The sequence below is a fragment of the Homalodisca vitripennis genome, chromosome 1 (assembly GCF_021130785.1).
Source record: "Homalodisca vitripennis isolate AUS2020 chromosome 1, UT_GWSS_2.1, whole genome shotgun sequence".
Classification (NCBI taxonomy): domain Eukaryota; kingdom Metazoa; phylum Arthropoda; class Insecta; order Hemiptera; family Cicadellidae; genus Homalodisca; species Homalodisca vitripennis.
The window spans coordinates 186,055,713-186,077,490 of NC_060207.1; the positions used below are offsets into that span (position 1 = coordinate 186,055,713).

Sequence of the window (21,778 nt, forward strand, 5' to 3'; positions counted from 1 at the left end):
TAAAAAATATTTACACAATTGGAACAACAAACAAGATTTAATAATTTTACTAAAAACAGGCAAAATTGCTTTGGATCGGTAATTCTCTGGTAAATTACTGTTACCTTTTTTAAAAAAGGGGGCGACTAACTGATTTCAGTCAAACTGGAAACTTGCCTTAAACCATAGTTAAAATTTATCAAGTAAGTAAGAGGTACTATTATCACATTAATTATATGCTTTACCACAAAAGCCAATAAATATCAATATATATATATATATATATATATATATATATATATATATGAAGTATGTTTTAATTTTTATAACTATCTGACCATAGTCTCATTAAATCCCTGTCCATGGTCAGCCATACATAAAATTTAAACTGTACTTTGTTGTGTTGAATGTTTTCATATGTCGTTTGTTTTTCATGAGAAATTATACATACATAAATCATTATATGGGGATATATTTTCTAAAGTAGGAAAAATTAAAGAAATAAACCAAGACAATTTTTTCATGATAGCTATTAAAATAAATCAATAAAATATATGAAACATTACAATTTTATTATCTTGAAATTAAGTAAGAAATGGTGTAAGACTTTGAAATTATGACCAGAAACAGTGAACTAATTTCATGAAACTTCCAATATGAGATGTTGTAGTTAAAATATGACACGCTTGATTAATATTGAAGCAATAAGTACATAAAAGCAAAATTAAGACAAGAGTAACATATACAGCATGAAGTTGGTTGATCAATTAATTATTTCACCTAAATGTATACAGGATAAATAGTGAGAAATGCTTCATATATTAAACAATTAATACATGGAGTTATATTTTGTAAAGTGAGGGGAAACAACGAAATAACCTTCAATTTATTTGTTGCTTTATTTAATAACTACTAAAATAAACAAATGGAATTAATGAAACATTGTAAGTTTTAAGTCAATTATGTTATAGACAAAAGGCCATCTCTGATAAGTACAGTATCAATAAACCAATGTTATATAAATAATCTAATGGCTGATAATGAACTCATTTTGAAGTCCTAACCTTTTGTCAGTTATCAATTTTAGATTAAAGGTTAAAACGCAACACCAAAAACAGGGGAAGGGGCATTGTAATAAATACTGTGTTACTACTTTATCTTTGGAAACTAAAGGTCAGTTCTGTTTTATTATCATTGTGGTTTTATAGAATAAACAGTAAGAACTTTTTTCTGCACACAGGTAAATGACTTTAATTATGGCCAAGCCAATAAAAGTTACTGAGAAGCAAAAATGCAACATTTGTGTGATTTTAAAGCTTTAAAATGTATTTATTTTCTATATAGCCACTCTATAATAGCATTTGATATCTTTATATGGCACCACTTACATTAATAATTTGAATTCCATTTTAAGAACTCAAAAAAGCCATATAAATAATATTATATCTAGAATCACAAACCTAGTTAAGTTCATACATTAGGTATACTAACTATTTATGGAATGTATATCTAAGAAACTATGCTTAATGCTAAACAAAATTTCAACAATCTAAAATCTTTAGATTTCCATAATTATGATAACTGTCGTTGTGTGCTTACAGAATAGCTGGTTAGTAAGGACTTTTACTCTTTTGATGAGTTTTTCATGTTTAGATGTTAACTATAGATGTAGAATATCTTAAATAAAAAATAATTTAAGAAAATTAATACATTTAATAATTATTAAATAAATGTCAAGTTGTACTTCAACAAATTATCTTATAAATTGTAAATAATGAATTGGTACTCTGACACTATTCAATGTAGCTATGTTACTAAATGAATAAATATGTGTGAATTGAATTGAAAATATCTCATAAAAATCTTGAGTTTTAGCTGTCATTGAATCAATACTAATAAATCAACGAGATTGCAGATCTCGAAACGTGGTGTTACTGATCTTTTTTCACTGAACAATGGCAAATGTCCAGAAAAATCCTGTTTCCTTCAAAATCAACAATGACTGACAGTGGTACCTGGCAATTACATCATCAGTCACTGCCTTTTCTCTATATTTATATTGACAGAGGTATAATTACAAACAGATTCTTGCATGCAATGCCCACATATCCTGCAGGCATAATAGCTCTTGTGCGTAGTAGTAGACGTCTCAGCTCAGTTCAGTTCTCAGGTTAATGAAGTGCAGTAAATTCAAACGAATTTGTTAAAAAATTTACTTAAATGTCTAATAGGTTATGCTTGCTGGGACTGCAAATAGTGTAAACAACACAGGACACAATTAAGTATACTCTTTTAAACCTTAATGTAAGTATTCTTCATTATTTATAGATTCATTATAATTAATACTACTACTTTTTAAAATCAAACAAGTACCACATCAGTGATATATAGAGTAATAGCAACTTTTTAACCTTGTTATATAATGATAATTAAAGTAAGAGTTATCATCAAAGTAATGTAATTGTCTTCTTTAATCATTGTAATGCCCTATACATTTTGATTAATTAGATAAATTCTCTGACATAACTTGAAATAATTACTTGTATTTTGATCAACATGCGCTTCAAGAATATAATTGATTTGTTATGTTTAATCTCTTTTTAAATTGTGTGTGTTTTATGTAATGTTGTGTGCTGTGATACTTAGACAGTAGCTTATTACATGCTAGCTGATACCCTCACTATTTTTTGATACTACAAAAGTGAAGTCTCAAATTTTTTACTTCCTACATACAAAATATTTCTTAAAGCCAGAGGGAGGGAAATTTTACATCTCTATTAAAAGGAAATAACTCAATCCCCTGGACTCGTACAAAATATTGGCTGGACTTACAACAAAGACAGTTCATAGTCATGTACTACTCTTTAGATAGTAAATGGTGATAGCTGTTCAAGGTTTGTTAACCATCTATGTACACAAGCTCTGTTCAAATACATTTAAATGCATCAGAAAGTTTATTGTTTTTAAACATGAATCATGCAATCAACAAAGTCGTCTTTTACAATAAGGAATCACTTAGCCTATTGTGAAATACATGTTTTTCTGTGTATTAAAGCAATATAGGAAATAACATAACAGTCAATTTAAAAAAATTCATACTATATATCTTCATATTAACCATTACATAATTCTAAAAAACGAAAACTTAATTACAAAAACTTAAAACGACAACAATAAAAACAATTTTTTTATATATAAATGTTAATAAATAAATTATAAAAAACAATAACCAATAAATAAATAGGTATTACATTCATTTAAATTTTTAAGTTACTAGTATCACAGACCAAAAAACTTTACAGAGTAAAAGGCTTGTTTTTCAAGCCATTTCTTTAGAATTTATTTACATATTCTTAATGGTACATGCCACGCTTCTTGTTGTAGTCTATTGAACGTCTTTATTTTCGTAATAAAATGACTATTAATTTCTAGTTTTACTGGTAAAATTTCTATCATATGATTATTTCTAGTATGATAGCTGAGTATCTCTTGTCTAATCTTGTATGTTGATACATTTTCTTTAATATCAACTGAACAGAAATAAAGTTATAAACTCGGTAGAGGCATTATTTTTAATTCTCTTAAAAAAGGCTTGCATAACTCTTTCTGAAACATTTTTTATGGCCCTTAGAGCTTTCTTTTACCATATAAAAACTTTTTGATAACCCCAGCTACTCCCCCCTAGTATAATGACATATCTCAGATAAGGTTGGAAAAAGGCATAATAAGAAGTAATTAGCATATTGTTAAGTAAATTCCACAGTCAACAGTATTAGGCTGTTGAGGGACTTCGACAATTTGAAAAAGGACATCACCTTCCACACCTTGAAAAAGGACATCACCTTCCACACCCAAGTGCTCATGGACCTTCTCAGCCACCTTCTGTGCATGTTCCCTGTTGTATGTGCCACATGAATCGAAGTATAGAAATTTTTGCAGGTTTCTTACAAACAACATAAGGCTCCAATGAGATCCTTCTGTTTTGTATGAGCATTGAGTGTTCTCTGGATAATTGTCTTGCACATCTTGCTTCAAGTCATGAATTGGGAAGAGAACATAGTTTTTATTAAATAATTGTAAAGGCTCATGTAAATGGTCATAGTCTTGAAGGCATTTGATAGCATGGGTTACTACCGTATTCATAAGTAAGATTGTTTTATCCGACTTTGTGATTAAGGATATTAGCGTATCATAATACAGCTGGATAGTATCATCAGTTACCCACTTATTTTCTAATAAAGAGAGACTAATAGAACTTTTCTCATTGGTATTGGTGCTCTGTGTACTTTGAGGTTTTTTTACTTTGTCCACATCTATATTACTCGTATTAGTCTCTGTCTGCATTGATTCAGTATTTGGAGTTTTATTTAATGGGTTTTGATAGAGTAATGAGGGACTTGAAGAGGTTGATTTATTCATTCCTGAAACATTCTTTTTTTGTTTATTTGAGGGGGTTTTCTGATGAAGTAGAGACGAGGATGATTGACACCTTTGTGTTTTATCCAATTTTTCTATCTGAGACAGAGCCAGTTTGTAACTTTCTTTATGTTTTTTTGTTATAGAGTCGAGAGTATATTTCATTTTACATTCGTTATAATTAACAATATTCACAATATTCACACCTACAGAAAACCTAAGCTTACGTAAAGATATGTTATTCTAGATAATTTTGTTTATAACTCATAAAATGTGTTGATCCCAGCTCAATCTACTATCCAGGTGCATTCCTAACAGTTTCACGGGTTTTACATCTATAAAAATGTAGTGCATCAAGAAAAAAACTATTTTTTTCTGTTTTATTACTATTTACAACAAGGTTGTTTGCTTCAAACCAGTCTAGTGCTGTTTCCATGGCTTGAATTTCATCCTCAACAAGTGTATTCCAACTTTTATTCCAGTACAAAAAGGTGTAGTATCATCAGTGTATAAAACTGATGACCATGGTAAATTAAGTGCTAACCATGTACTTAATTTTACATGTGTAAGGAACTCCTACATTTACATCTTTAAAAGTTGATTTTTCTTGGCCCTGTACTACCATTTGTTTCCTATCTTCTATGTAATATGAAAATAAATCCAGATCTTTATCTTTTATTCCATATATAAACTGTTTTTGTATTAATAAATGGTATGAGATAAAATCAAATGCTTTTGTCAAGTCAACTAGAGTAGCAGAGGATATTAATTTGTTTTTAAAATTCTAAATAATTTGTTCTATAAGTTTTTCTATTGCTTTTACATTATTGCGGCCCTGCATGAAACCAAACTGTTCATTACAAAACAGATTATTTTTAATTAAAAAAATGTAATTGTTGCAACACAAAATTCTAGTATCTTACTAAAAATTGGAACCAGAGATATTGGTTGGTAGCTTGATACATCATGTGTGTCACTTTTTTTTTAAATATTGTAGTTACTTTAGCTATTTTAAAAGACCTAGGATATACCCCTTGCTCTAACATCTTATTTAAAAGAAAATTGAGAGGTTCTAAAATTATTTAAATAATTTCTTTAGCAACAAAGTTTGAAAAACCATAATTATCCTCACTATGAGATGAACTGAGACTCTGTACTAATATCTAATTCTAATTCATTTCGTTTAAAATGTTCTTCACCCTCAAAACAGTTTACGACATATTTTTTTTACATAATTAATAGCTTAATCCTCAGGTACATTTTTATTATAACTACTTAAATCTTACTAAAATAACCTAAATCTTACTAATCTTATTATTCTACTAATCTATTAATCTACTAATCTTATTAATCTTAAATCTTACTAATTAAAAATTACTTACTAAATTAACAACATTTTCATTAAATACATTTAAATCAATAACACTACCTTAACTAGATTTGTTACAGCCTTTGCAATTATTTGATTCACTTTTAACAATGTTCCAAGCGGAGCATTTATTAAAAGCATTGGTAATAAGGTTTTTATTAACTTTTTTTTTTCTAAAACTATTTTGTTTTTGTAATTTTTTGCTTCAATGTATGCCTTTTGTGTATACTTTCATCTAATGTGTGTGTGTTTTTATTTGTTATAAAAAATTACAAATTCCTTCATTTTTACAGTTCTAAACCATGATTTTTGGCCTGTTAGAATCTTTTCTTATCCTGTCTAATTTTACATATTTGTTAAAAGAATTTGTCAAAATTTAAATAAACATTCACTAGCTTCTTGTATCAAAACAAGATTGAGATGTCTTTAACAAAACAAAAATTATAATCTTTACTGATAAGTGATTATGCTCTCAGAAGCTGATATTTTGAATTTTATAAATCCAGGTTCCATTATTGATTATCTTTACCTCTCCAGTTCCGAATTAAAAAGACATCTTCAGGTTTAGTTTGAAAATTCACTCAAAGAACATTACATTTATAAAAATATTTGTTTTTGTTCCTTTCCTTAAGAAATTAAGTAGTAAATGCTGGTAACTTAAAAAAAATGTATGTAATATAAAATTGTATCGTCTTAATTTTCTATGTGTGTTATTTTACCAAAATTACACTAATTATATTTAAACTAATACTCTGCCTTCGTGAAAATATCAAATTTTTGATAAAAGTTTTTTTGATAAAAGTTATAGAAAACTGAGGAGAGACTTGTATTATGTATTAACACATTAGGATGCCATCTTTCCAATATTATTACAAAAATAATTAAGTGCTTTGGAAATCTTAAAGCCCAATTCTCAAATTGGGTTTTTTCTTATTGCTTTGGTATTAATAACATTTTGGTGGAATTAAAATAAACTTACTTACAGCATTTTAAATACATATGTTTTTTCTGCTACTCTGTATAAGTAGTTTTTTTTAAATTATATAATGATGTAAAATATAAATATAATTCATACACTAATACTTTTTATCATAAAGTGAAAAGAATTTTACAAATGAATACAGCGCTTAAAGTAACTGTTTTGTTTACAGGATGTTTGCGATTGCTGTGGAACTTATACTTCTTGTGATTCTGTGTTTATTTTTGTTGTACAAATACTGGACTTCAGAGTACTCCTATTGGGAAAAAAGGAATGTTCCTTACCTGAAGCCCTCATTTCCATTCGGAAACATCAAAGATCAGGTTTTGAACACAACTGATGTCGGCAACAGCTATAAGAACATGTACGATATGATGCCTGGCGTGAAATATTTTGGCATATTTGAACTCGGCAGGCCAGCACTGGTGTTGCGAGATCCTACTGTAATAAAGGCAATATTGGTGAAGGATTTCAACCACTTTATGGATAGAGGCCACATTCACGAAGATGTCAAACAAGATTTCATGGCAACTGGTCACGTGTTCAATCTCAAAGGAGATAAGTGGAAGTCAATGAGATCGAAGTTGACTCCAATGTTTACTTCGGGAAGGATGAAGAAAATGTATCACCTGATGCACCAGCTATCACAGAAGTTTGGAGACTTCTTGAAACCCTTAGCGGAAGAAAACTCAGTTCTGGAGTTTAAAGATTTAATCGCCCGTTTTACCACTGATGTGATAAGCTCTTGTGCTCTGGGAATGGAGACTAATGCCATAACCGAGGTGGACAGTGAGGTTCGAAGGGTCAGTAAACTCTTCTTCCCTTCATCAATTTGGAATGCAGTCAAACTGATGTTGTCCATTAATACTCCTCGTCTTTATAACTTATTGGGTCTGGAGCAGATGGATCCTACAGTAAAAGAGTTTTGTATGCAAGTTGCCAAAGAGACGTACAACTACAGAACTAAAAACAATGTGTACAGAGATGATTTTATAGACTTACTAGTAAAGCTAAAGCAAAACAAAAACTTGTATGAGGATGAAAAAGAAACGAGTCAAGGACCAAGAGAGTCAGATGGAAAAAGTGATGGTACAGTATACATATAATTTTAATATATATTTATATATTACTATATGAATTCTCTATGTACTATATGACACGTAAAATAGTTACATTTTTTTATACTTTCAAAACAATTGTTTTTGTAGATTGTTCTCCTCATAAATCAGTAAGAGAGGTCATTATGCTTGAAGCAATTTTAATTTTGTATTGGGCTGCTGTTTTCATTTGTAGGATAATCTATATAATATAAAAGAAAGTCGTGTTAGTTACACTATTTATAACTCAAGAACGGCTGAACCGATTTGGCTGAAAATTGGTAGGGAGGTAGCTAAGAACTGGGAGAAGGACATAGGATACTTTTTATCCCGTTCCCGATTCAGGATTCCGCCCCACTGGTCTCTAAAAGTTACAAAAATACCCGTAAGAAATGCATTGCAGCAAACATATGTTATTAAGTGAAAGAGCCTGTTCAAATTTAATCAGCTGTTCTTTGTAAACATACATAATGCGAGAAAAGAAATATATGTTTATATCATTTAATTACTATTTTTAAATTTCTTTACACCTATAGTTTGAAAGCATAGAGTAAAAAAAATTTATCTTGAAAAAAACAATTGCCTGAATTCCAAAATGTAAACAAACAACTGTAAATTTGATTGACACTTTGACAGCTGCTTGTGTCATTTTTCTGGGTTACTCAGTCAAACAAAATGAAATCATGGCTACTGACATATGGATTGTCCTTTCAGTTTTACTTAATAATCAGTCAATCATGAAGTGATTTTTTTTACCTTTGCAATAATCTGTTGGTTTTTAAAAAAGACAAACAACTTATTACTTCGATTGCTTTCGGTTCGGATAACTTTATTTCACACGAAATTAAACGATTTGCGAGTGTTTGTGAACATTGAGAGGATTATTATAAAGATGCCGCGACCCAGAAGATCAAATCTGTCTCAACAAAGCCGTAATGCAAGAAGGCTTCGTAACGTTGTGAACAATTCTACTGAAGAACGTGAAATCGGACGACAAGAGCTTCGTGTTGGTATGGCCTGACTTTGTGCTTCTCAATCTCAAGAGCAAAGAGAGGAAGCCCGTGAAACAGCTCGCTTGGCTATGCGAAATCGGCGAGCTAATCATACTGATCAACAACTAGATCAAGTTCGACACGCGAGAAGGAATACATCAGCTGTTGATTTGAATAGAGCATCATTTAGTTATGATTGCACTTATGATTACAGTTCGCATGTATCTGTACTTATTGGTCCAATGGATGTTGTTTGTGGGCATTGTAGTGCATTGAAGTTTGTTGGAGAGTCGCTTGGATTGTGTTGTCTTAATGGCAAAGTAAAATTGCCAATACTGACTCCCCCTCTTGATCCATCTCTAATCACAAAAATAACAATTGGTTGAGTAAGCGAGCAATCTTGGCAGCTAAGAACAAGGATGTGGATGACTTGAACTTTTTAATTCAGAGTCAAACTTGATGGTACTCTGCAAACATTCAAATCTATTGATTGCGTAACAAGTGAAGATGAGGCCAATAACTATCCAACTGAATTTTTAAACTCTTTGGATGTGCCCGGCTTACCACCCCATAATTTACTTTTGAAGGTTGGTGCAGTAGTCATAATGCTTCGCAATCTAAATCAACCAAAATTATGCAATGGAACGCGTTTGGTTGTAAAAGAATTGATGATAAATGTGATTCACGCGACGTTTTTTAAAGGAAAATTTAAAGGTGAGGAAGTTCTTATTCCAAGGATTCCGATGATTCCTACCAATATGCCTTTTGAATTTAAACGAACTCAGTTTCCGATTCGTCTTGCATTTGCCATGACGATCAATAAATCACAAGGCCAATCTTTGAGCGTTTGTGGACTAAATTTAGAAAATCCATGTTTTTCTCATGGACAACTATATGTGGCATGTTCACTTGTCGGCAAACCATCTGCTTTATTCATTCTTGCACCTAATAACAAGACAAAAAATGTTGTATATCACAAGGTACTCGACTGAAGAAAGAGAATCAATATTAATAATAAATTAATGTAATCTGTGGCTTTGCTGCTTATTGCGATTTACATTATTTTAGATAAATTACGAATTGTGTTTTTTATTTTGTTTTTCTATTTAAATTTCAGATTAGTTGTGAAGGAAAAAAAATCACATAGGACCTAATTTGATTTATTTTTTACTTTGTCTTTAATTCTGCACATTTCAAGCACCAATGTGGATGCTTTAAGGCGGTACGAAGTTCGCCGGGTCAGCTAGTTCTACATAAAAACACTTTCAAATTTCTTGGTTACCTATATTGATATTTTACCATGTTAAGTGTACCTTACTTTCTTATATAAATTGTTTAGCTAAATATAACACTTAACTATTATTGCAAATTTAAAGACTGTTCAAACTCAACTTAGTTATTTTACAGAAGTAAGCTTCTGGGATGCTTAGTGAGTAGGGGGTTACTTGTGGAGAAATACAATATTTTTCTGAGTGCAGAAACACTGGTTACTGTGTGTGATAGGAGTAACCCACTTATTGTTACACAACGAACAGTCTGTGCAACATCTGAACCGACAGTTATAGAGCACTCTAGGTTAGTTTGGGGGAATTATTACAACACGGGTAGGAGAATAAGTTGCTATAAAATAAGTAACTGGTTATTCATTCAGCATACAAAGAAACTTTGGTTGAATTCATATCAAGCAATAGATTGTATGTAAATGGTGAGATTTTTTTACTGGTTGACCATAGGCATTTTGAATAAGGTAACAGAAAGCCATCTGGTTACTGAACTGAAATGTTATTCCTTCCGTACTGACGTAATAACTTACAACTACAGTACGGCACGAGTAACATGTTAGTAGTGGCAAGATACATGGTTTTCAGTGTTTTGGAAATACAACTGTTATTTCAATTAAACAATCAGACCTGTGTATGTATATAACTTTTTGATTGGGGCAACAAAGTAAACTCAACTATGGCACCAAAAATACCTTAGACTCGTGTAAATTATGAGGGCTATAACTAAACATTTTTGGGCATATGTATTTTCTTGATTGGAGCAACAAGCAACAAACTCAACCTTGGCGTCAAAAATATAATTAATTAGAAACAAAAGTGCTCATACACGAGCGAAGCCTGAAAAAGCCATTAGTAAATTGGATTTACATCTGAAGCTGTTAACTATAAACACTTTTATAATATGTATCTAAAATATGCCTGCTTCCGTTTATATACTACATAGAGCTCCAACATTTATTACATCAAAAGTGAGTGAACTGAAAAGGTAATGATTTCGACTTTAGAATTGAATCAGCTATTCAGTCAAATATCATGAAATGTTGGAGTCATTTCATGGGCACTTATAAAAACTATTTCATAAAAACTATTTCATTCTCCGCATTCAGGGTCCAAAAACACTGGTCTTTAAACTTAAATCTAAAATGGGTCAGGAGATTAAAATATCTTTCAGTTATAATCATTTATCTCAGGAGTGTTTAGAATGTAATTTGAAAAGAATATGTCCATGGTGTCCCTGGTTTTCAACAGGAAATTGCATGCAAAGCCATTGGTAATTGCCAGTATAGTATAATTCAATCTAATATTTTCCTTCAATATTTTTGAAGCATGCAATGAATTATTCAGTTGTCAGTCAATACAGAATGTTGCAAGATCTAACATATTTTACATTATTGCAAGAATCATAGTCAAAACACCGAAAGAAAGTGTGAGTTCCCACTCTTTTTGTTCACACATATAAAATAAGAATTACACTAATGATTTTTCTTTTCACTTGCTTTGCTGTTCTTATGAGATGTCAAACCGTATTTCATTTTTGTTACGCTATTCTTCTTAATGAATAGCTTTCTTATTTTTACAGTTTGAATTGTGTTTTTCCTTTGATTTCAAACTAAGTCAATTTCAAAAATTGAGATTTTTATGCATTTGTTTAACCTTTAAAGCATTTTACTCAAGTATTTGGCAAAATCTCTGCAAACCTTATTCATTTTTGTGCTTTGGTCGGTTTTTTTGGCTCCTGCTTTTTGATGAATGTGTTCTGGAGTGATAACAGGCTTGTCCACATCATGGGAAGGTTCAAAATTATTTGCAAAATTAGCTACCCTGTTGTTTAAAATGACCTTAATCTTGGAGTAAAGGCTCTTTAACAGAGAGGTTATGGGTTTAACTTCCAAAGAGGTCAATACAAATTTGTAAATGAATTTGGGAAACTTTTCTTTAAACATTTGTAATATTCACATTTAAAATGCCATTGCATTGGAAAAATCTACGTAATAAAAACATTAAATTAAGAAATAATATTTCTAATTTGAGTCATATGCCTCAAAACTGCTTACCACGTTTTCACAAAAGGCTTAATCAAAAACCATAATTTGTATTAGAATAAAACTCACACTTCACTCAAAACTTTTAAAAGAATATACATACATACTATATTTTTATAGGTGACCTTTCTGCACTATTGGTGTTTGATTTTAGCCTTTAATTTCTGCATAAATTTTTACAAAAGAGGCTGTCAGTCAGTGTAAGTTGTACAGTGCTACTATCTATACCTTTTTCACATTTTGGAAATTTCAGATACCGGTACCTACATTTTTTATTAAAAAGATTATTGTGAATAGTTTGCATCTATCAGGAGTAAACACTTTGTTTAGAATCTGTTTTATTGTCCATACAGTTATTATTTGTTTTTCATTTTCTTAGGTTTGACATTTGAGGAAATGGCTTGCCAAATATTTGTCATATTCGCTGGTGGGTTTGAAACGTCATCCACAGTTTCCTCAACAGCTTTGTACGAAATGGCTTTGCATCCCGACATACAGGAAAAGGTCCGGAAAGAAGTAGATGAAGTTCTTTGCAGACATGATGGAGTTATTACCTACCAAGCATTAAAGGAAATGGCATACGTGGAGCAAGTCATTTATGGTATAATACTCATAAAACACTACTCAAGCTAAACTAACTTGACACTGTCAACCTATTATTATGGTTTTCCAACAGACCTTAAAAGTTTATTGATATGTATTTCTATGCCTTTCTCACTGGCTGATTTTAGGCCTAGATTTTTATCAGTATTTTCAAAACATGGTAGCCATCATGAAATGGAATCGGTTTGTATGTTTAATCCTTAGATTCTATTGCAATTGCAATAACTGCAGGAGGCTTATCTTTTTACAGATACAAAAACTAGAATTCATCCATCAAAGAGTTAATAACACATAATCATTACTTTTAAGCTTATTGTTTTATCATCAGACATTGTTAGTCATATGAACCAGACAGAAAAGGGAATCAAACAATAAATCAGTCAGTTTAAATTCTGAATAAAATTTCAAGAACTAATCAATCATACTGGGTTTTTTCACTTAGGATAAGAAACTGAGAAAACTCCTTACTGCATTTAGCTCTATAAAGAACTCTTCCACTTGCTTTCAAAGTGACAGGACAATCAGGATGTGTAAGGTTAAGGGTAGGGACAGGAGTCTCAAAGTATGTGAAACCAGTCTCATGCTAAGAATTCTCACTTTGATAGAAAGGGAGACTAGCTCTTTTCTCGTCCAGACAAATGGGTAGAGGATGGTATTCCCGCATGTTTGAATATGTATTAATGAAATGTTGAATCACATCTTTGAATAGTGCTTTCTGCTTTCAAGACAAATCCTGTTGGAATCTTACAAATAATGGTTGACATTTTTATTTAAACTTTGATATTGTTAAGCACAATATTATTTTTGTGTCATGTTTAATGCCAAAATTGACTTATAGCATGTATAATAATTATTTTTAATACAATTATGATACATATTTTATTTTACTAACAATTAATTAAGTTTTGAGAGGATGATTCAATATTTGATTCATTTTTGTATTTTCTTCTTCATTTAACAGAGGCACTTCGTCGCTATTCTCCTTTCCCTATACTGACCAGAAACTGCACCAAGCAATATCAGATGTCAGATGGCCTGGTGATCGAGAAAGGCACAAGAGTTGTCATTCCCTTGGTTGCACTGCATCACGATTCAGACTACTATCCGGACCCTTACCAGTTTGATCCAGAGCGCTTTAGTCCTGAAAATCTTCGTAATCATCTTGGCACAACTTCTATTCCTTTCGGAGATGGCCCAATGGTTTGCCTCGGTAAATACTTTTGAAATAATTATTTTACTACACTTACAATTAGCATAACCATTTCTAGTGATAAGAAATATAAGTGGAAAGTAGCATTATTTGTGCATTTCCGTGGATAAGGATACTGAAGGAAGTATACAAAATATCTAAAGGAAAATTTCTATGAACTTATCACTCACATTTTTTTAAAGAGAGAAGAAAATCATACACGGAACATTCTTACAAATGTAAGTTGTTAATAAAGTATGTTCTGCCATAAACAAATAGAAAATACTAAAAATTGTTATTGAATAAAATTTCAATAGTACAATTATTCTTTGTTCAAAATATTTAGTATTTTGGTTGCATCCAACTGGATTCCTTCAAACTAATTAAACAAGTCTTAAAAGCATTCTTGGTATATTAAACCATAATTCAGAATCTTAACTAGATCTCAAATTTTGGCTTCAAAGGTATTCACTTTATTCTCCTTCTCCATATCACATTTTGTTTCTAAAAAGTATGCTGATAAAATTGAGACTGCCCTATTTATGCGTTGATTTATGACCAAAATGGCAGAATTATAGCCACATTTTCCATTATTGGATTCAGGATAGTATCCGCACCTTTCTGAAAATATTATGTACTCGACAATTCAGTTGGTTGCTTCACTCAGTATGGCACTCTTAGAAACAACAATATACGAGGGTAATTCGGAAAGTAAGGTCCGTTTTTTTATTTTAAAAAAAGCACACCACATTTTTTCAAAAAACTTGCTTTACTTGATTCCTGACATCAATCACTATTTTTCTACATAATTTCCACTTTTGTGTAAACACTTGTCATAACGATTTACAAGTTTTTGAATGCCGGTGTCATAGAAGTCGGCCGCCTGCGACGATAACCAGTCTTGCTAACCACTTTAACCGGTGACGTCGAGTGACGCCACTCCATTGACTGGCGTTTCGTTTCTGGGGTTATGTGGGAAACTCATGGCTCGTCACCCGTCACAATGTGGTCTAAAAGGTTATCCCCTTTCTGATGATATTGGATCAAAAATTCAAGAACAATACCCATTCTTCTTTTTTTTGTGTTCCTCAGCCTGGGAACCCAACGTGAGCACAATTTGCGAAAATCCAAAATTTCAGAAACAATTTTAAACAACGTGCTCACGTTTGGAAATTCTATTGCTAATTAAGAAACAGTGAATCGCCGATCTTCACGAATTTTTTCATCGACGGCTTTCACCAAATCTTCGGTGATCACTGACGGCCGACCAGATCGTGGTTTGTCATTGACATTTTCCCGACCATCTTTAAAACCTCTCACCCACTTCCGCACTTTGCTGTCACTCATTGCATTTGGACAGTACACGTCACTTATCTGTCGATGAATATCCGCAGCTGAAACGTTCCTTGCTGTCACAAACCGTATCACATACCGTATTTCACAGTCGGCGGGACGTTCAATAGTTTTAAAAATGTTTAAAAGGCACAGACAACAGCAGACTACAACGATTTCACTGCAAATAGCGTCGTTCTGCGCGCAATGCATACCGGGAGTCAGGGCGCATGCGCATTTCGCTGCTCGCTTACTGTTTGTCTGGTTAACGCGAATCGGACCTTACTTTCCGAATTACCCTCGTATTTTCATTCATCTTGTTCTATCCATACATATTTGTATTCAAGAGACTTGAACACAGATTAAATTAAATAAGGTGCGTTTATTAGTTTTTAAGTTTTCAAATGAAGTATTTGTATTCACGACTGTATGTAAAACTGTATACTGATGATAACCCTATAATTTCCCTCAAATTCCATGTGGATGCATACAAAAATCATGTAATAAACTATTTTGGCTTAAAAATTTCAGAGTTATTCATTTTATATACTTATTGTCTCTTCTATATTTATAATTGTTTTGTGATTTTAGGGCAACGTTTTGGAAAAATGCAAGCAAAATGTGTGATTGCCACAATTATCTCTCAATTCGAGCTGACGCCAGTTCCGGAGACTCCAACTCAATTGACAATAGACCCTCTTCAGTTCCTTACAACTATGGAACATCCAATCCTCATCAGATTGTCAAAACGGAAGGATAAACTACATTAGCATTATATTATTGGAAACAAAAAAAATAAAATTGAATAAAACCTAAATAAAATTTTATAGTATTAGAGAATATTTTTTCACAAAGTATATGTTGTATTAAAATACTTGGTATGATATTTTTATGATATATACATTAGCTGTTAGTAAAGTACAAAATGATAAGTATTCAGATGTTAAACGTTATATAAACAAGTACCCTATTTTTTACCTAGTATTTGTACTACCAAGTACTATTTTAACTATGCATTTTCAAATTAACCAGTAAGGTATTTCATTAACTAAGATATTTTATGACATAAATAAGTATCCTCAATATTATTATTAACAATTTGAAAAACATTCTTTATTTCATTAAAAGGACCTGTTTTAGTAGCAATGTAGAATAGTATTAACAAGAGATCAGTTACGTCAGATTTATACACTTCAGTTTGTCATTTGGTATGGAAACCTCGGGAATCTCCAGCAGCCAAATGTCCCTTGGCTAGAGTGACCACACTGTTGAGATATAAAGAGTGTAAAAATATTATGAATATACTTTGAAGGAGGATTTAGACAAGGCTTGTACAATTTGAATGCCACTTTGTAATATACTGGCGTGGGACTATTTAAACGAGGCTTGTTACAGCTGATTTCCAGAATACTGTTCTATTGCATTCCACAAAAATTCGTTCCCTTTGAACAGTTCTAACACACCGTAACACTTGCTCCAAACTCCATGTTAACAGTTTTGAACTCTTTTTCAACTTACATGAATTAAGCATTATTACACTTTTAAGCTTAAAAACTCGTAGACAACAGTGGTGAACTAGAAACAAGTCACTTTTAACAGGCTACAAGCTGTTTAGATGGGGACAATTTACACATGGCTTGCTACAGCTGACTTCCAGAATTCTGTTCTACTGCATTCCACAAAAATGCACACCCTTCAAACAGTTCTAATTGTCCGTATTACTTGAAACAGTTTGCAAAAATCACTTGTGTGAACGTGACCTAAGAAAAACGGGAAAGTGATGTAGCTGCTTTTATTTTCAAGCAGACTTTGAAAAGGTGGTGGCCTGTAACTTGCCACTGTCTACTCTCCTATTACCAGGCTTATTGTTTACACAAGATTGCAGGCTTGTAACAAGTCGCTTTAACAAGCCACTTGTAAAAATTTCTCGTCTAAATCTCCCTTAACAGGTATACTTTTTACAAATAACTTTAGTATTAAATCATATTATGCATGTGTATTTTATGTATTAAAACCAATAAAATATTGATTTAAGAGTGGCAGATTTGTACTAATTACATCCACTCAATCCTAAGATTTGAATAAGAACCCAGAGATGTATTGCAGTAGTAATCATCTTTCTGTAGTGAATGGGCCCATGCTTAAGAATACAATGTCAAAAAAGGTGATTCGTTTTAAAATTACATTATAATCACAATCTTATGTTCCATGGTGGGAGTGGATGGAAGTTTCATTACACAGTGATACATTACAAAGTGTAATTTTAACTGTACTATATATATTATTTCAGTTGCTCTTGAGCATACAAATATCTTTATAAACTCAGATTTTACCACAAAATAAGTTTTGTCACATTCAGTTCATTATGGTTCCTTGTGCCACATTTAGTAATATCAGAAAGTGTAATTTTACCTGTACTATATATATTATTTCAGTTGCACTTGAGCATACAAATATCTTTATAAACTCAGATTTTACCACAAAATAAGTTTTGTCACATTCAGTTCATTATGGTTCCTTGTGCCACATTTAGTAATATCAGAAAGTGTAATTTTACCTGTACTATATATATTATTTCAGTTGCACTTGAGCATACAAATATCTTTATAAACTCAGATTTTACCACAAAATAAGTTTTGTCACATTCAGTTCATTATGGTTCCTTGTGCCACATTTAGTAATATCAGAAAGTGTAATTTTACCTGTACTATATATATATTATTTCAGTTGCACTTGAGCATACAAATATCTTTATAAACTCAGATTTTACCACAAAATAAGTTTTGTCACATTCAGTTCATTATGGTTCCTTGTGCCACATTTAGTAATATCAGAAAGTGTAATTTTACCACTACTATATATATATATATAAATGAATGTTTGTGTTTGTCCATTATGGAATCGTAAACTATTTGACCGATCATTACGAAAATTTGTATGTATACGTATTTTTCCACGAAGAAGGTTTCTATGCTATGTCTATTGATGTAACTCGCCTCCAGGTGGCGTTGCCAAAGATAATAGTTTTCAAAGCGCCTGCACATTATAAACTGCAATTTTATTACGAGACAGTTACGAATATTTAATAGCCAAACACTATTTGAAGGCGCTAAGTTATGATGTATATTTGTCTTGAATATAAATTTCTGGTTGAACTTAAAGCTTGAGTGTTAGACCACTTTATAATAAAACACGTACGTGTACAATGGCTATAAACATATACAGATTTTCTTGATCGTGCCAACAAAGCAAACTCTACATCGGCGTTGAAAATATAATTTACTTGAGCCAGAAGTGCACATACACGGGTAACACTTACGAAAAGCGTGCGAAGCCGCGGGAAACAGCTAGTATATATATATATATATTATTTCAGTTGTAGTAAGTTACTTGGGTATGGAAGGAATAACATTTCAGTTCAGTGACCAGATAACTCACTTATTGAGTAAGTCTTTCTGTTACCTTACTCAAAACATCTATATTACAGGTCAACCGGTAGAAAATCTCACCATTTACATACAATCTATTGCTTGATATGAATTCAACCAAAGTTTTCTTGTGTGCTGAATGATTCCCCAGTTACTTATTTAATAGCAACTGATTCTCCTACCCGTGTTGTAATAATTTCCCCAAACTAACCTAGAGTGCTCTATAACTGTCGGTTCAGATGTTGCACAGACTGTTCGTTGTGTAACAATAAGTGGGTTACTCCTATCACACACAGTAACCAGCGTTTCTGCACTCAGAAAAATATTGGGTTTCTCTACCGGTTACTTACTATACATCCAAATAATAAAATAAATTTTTTAATATTCCATCAAGTAAAGATCATGACAAAAATGTTTACATTGCTACCAACTCAAACTGAAACAAAAGATGAAGATGATCAAGAATAAAATGAGAAAGGAATAATAGGATAGATACTGGTATATACATTAATATGTTTAATGGACAAGATAAAAAGATTACCTGACCTTACGCCTCTGCAGCTCTGGCAGTTTTTTCATTCCACCCATGTCTTAAAGCTGCCTATGAGTATTACAGTTGTTATTCTCCCATCGAAAGACCAGGCCCAAACACTAAAATCCACCATAAACTCTGCGTTTTTAGAAATAAACAAGCTCCGCATAAAGTGTTTATTCACAAGATTGTGAAGCCTTATCTCACGGGTATCTATTTTTGGCTTCCCCATTATACTTTTGAGACAGAGCCACACTCAAAGACATTCTATATACTTGGCTACTTCAACAGTACACAACCATTAAACAAAGTTACTCCACTTCACCTGAATGCCGGTAACTTAAGTTGCAGCATATATTATTATACAGGGTGACAATTAAGTCTGGAACCTCTTTTTTAATTTTTGAACCACAATAGAAAGAAATATCAAAGTTCACACTTGCTTACTGGTGATAGTAATGCACACATCTGCCCAATTACCGACCAGATAATCCTTTTGGGGGACGGCCCACAAGGAGTCAGACAAAATTCTTAAATAGCAGCATAGGTCAAGTTTGGTATGGGAGGGGAACATTTTGAACACTTGCTTTGATCACAGGTACTTAAAAATTGGTGTTTACTTGTAATACTTAATAATTTACATTGTTCAATTGTTTTAAAATTCAAATAGCTATAACTACTGAATGAATCCACCTTTTAAAGTCCGGTTTGCGGCATTGTACTCTGCTAAGTAAGACCTTTAATTTGATACCAAACTTGACCTATGCTGCTATTTAAGGTGTGCATTACTATCACCAATAAGCACGTGTAAACTTTGGTATTTCTTTCTATTGTGGTTCAAAAATTAAAAAAGAGGTTCCAGACTTAATTGTCACCCTGTATATAGCTTACTCAAAACATACAACTGATACATATCATCCAAACACTTTAAATACTGTTGGTATTGTTATTGGTTATTCAGAATCAAAATGCAAAACTTTTTGTCTCATCATTAAATATTTTCAAAATACATAATTAACAAGAAAAACTAAAAAGCGTTTGGATGTATAAGCATTTTCAATATAAGACATTTCATGTAATTCTAAAACTAATAAAAATTTAAGTGTGTAAAAAGTCTTTGGAATTAACATTGTTCTTGTGGGGTACATATAGCGTACCAATCATCTTGGGACACAGCCATCAAAACAATATTCAGAATGAATAAAAACTAAATCTAAACATCCCACTAGACAAACCCCATGTCTCACCTGTCATTTTAAACACCAGCAAAATATGTGTATGGTTTCTCACGTCCTCTTCAAACACAACTCCTAAGCTTACCAATACATTAAATACATGGCACAATGTCTAAGTCTATCTGTATTTCATTAGATATTTAGAATAATATTTAAATTTGAAATAATTCAATAACATTAGGTATTATTGAATGTTTAGACCGTATATGTACATTACTCTTAAAATAATTCTATATTCCAGTTTTGTACTGACTTTGTGGTCCTTATTTTTGTTTGTAAAAAAAAAAATATCTCAAACTCTCACAGTACTTTTACAGATATTTGAAAGACTGTACTCTGGTTGTAGAAAATTTTACTTCTTTGAAAACGTGTATCACAATTATTATTCTTCTTTTATTGCTAAAAATGAATATTTTAGAATTATAAGCTGATAAAATTATTACAAATTAGGATTATCGTAAATTTTACCAATGTTTGAATGACAATATGTATAAAGATATTAAAGCGTATATTAACCATTTTGTAATGTAATTATTGGCAATTTTATATGTAAGAAGGAAAACTACAATTTCCCTAACAATACAACCTGAGCAGATAATTAAAACAAAGTATTTTAAGTTCAAAATAATACTGTAATAAGCAAAAGAAATTACATCTATTGGACTGTGATATGAGTAGGACACAAAATAAAGAACATCTGTTTAGACAAAACTATTTATTGAAAATCTTTTAAAGTGTGAAAAGTTGTAGCTGTACAAACCAACATCAACAAAATGGAAATAAAAAATATTCAACAACTTACAAAACAAAATTGCTTATTTTATATGACTTTCATAGAGCAATGGTTTAGCAAACAAAACTCTTATTTTATTATTTAAAGGCAATTTTGTGATAAGATTAGAAACATCTAAAATACGGTACTCAAACCACCATTACACTCTGCTTGTTCACCACGATCTCTTGAAAGCCACCTGGTCTTAATTCAACCACAAAAAAAGGAGTCAAGCACATGTAGCTTTATGTGAAACTGATATATTAATCATGCTTGCAACAAGGCAAAAATAGCAATTGTTTAAGAAAAATTCAGTATAAGTTGATTAAATTTGTCTCACACAGGCGCTGAAACGAAATTTCACAGAGATGTCTGAGAACTCCACTACTGTCATGCTAATACATCAAAAATGGATGTTTAAACATAGTAGTAGTAGTTTTCACAAGTGAAAAAGTTCTTCGACACCAAAATAATGTGAGTAAAGCCACAAGAAAAGGAAGAATAAGAAGAAAAAGGCTATAATGAATGTT

The 21,778-nt window shown here is 31.5% G+C and overlaps 1 protein-coding gene across 3 annotated transcripts; it reads left to right on the forward strand.

Annotated features, from left to right (window-relative positions):
* The first annotated feature begins 1,123 nt into the window (after positions 1-1,123).
* Positions 1,124-17,320, forward strand: LOC124352892 (cytochrome P450 6a2-like). 3 transcript variants are annotated; one of them, XM_046802617.1, is made up of 6 exons: positions 1,143-1,219; positions 2,211-2,283; positions 6,916-7,832; positions 12,537-12,758; positions 13,722-13,970; positions 15,873-17,320. In XM_046802617.1, coding segments are annotated over exons 2-6 (1,569 nt in total). In that variant the 5' UTR covers positions 1,143-1,219; positions 2,211-2,281; the 3' UTR covers positions 16,052-17,320. The 3 variants fall into 3 exon arrangements, with proteins under 3 accessions (XP_046658574.1, XP_046658573.1, XP_046658572.1); XM_046802618.1 differs by lacking the exon at positions 2,211-2,283 and having other exon boundaries at positions 1,124-1,219; XM_046802616.1 differs by lacking the exon at positions 1,143-1,219 and having other exon boundaries at positions 2,003-2,283.
* Positions 17,321-21,778: the final 4,458 nt, after the last annotated feature.

Coding starts and splice junctions, on each gene's coding strand:
- LOC124352892 (XM_046802617.1), top strand. Junction 12,759..13,721: donor CGTGGAGCAAGTCATTTATG/GTATAATACTCA, acceptor TTCATTTAACAG/AGGCACTTCGTCGCTATTCT. Junction 13,971..15,872: donor TGGCCCAATGGTTTGCCTCG/GTAAATACTTTT, acceptor TTGTGATTTTAG/GGCAACGTTTTGGAAAAATG.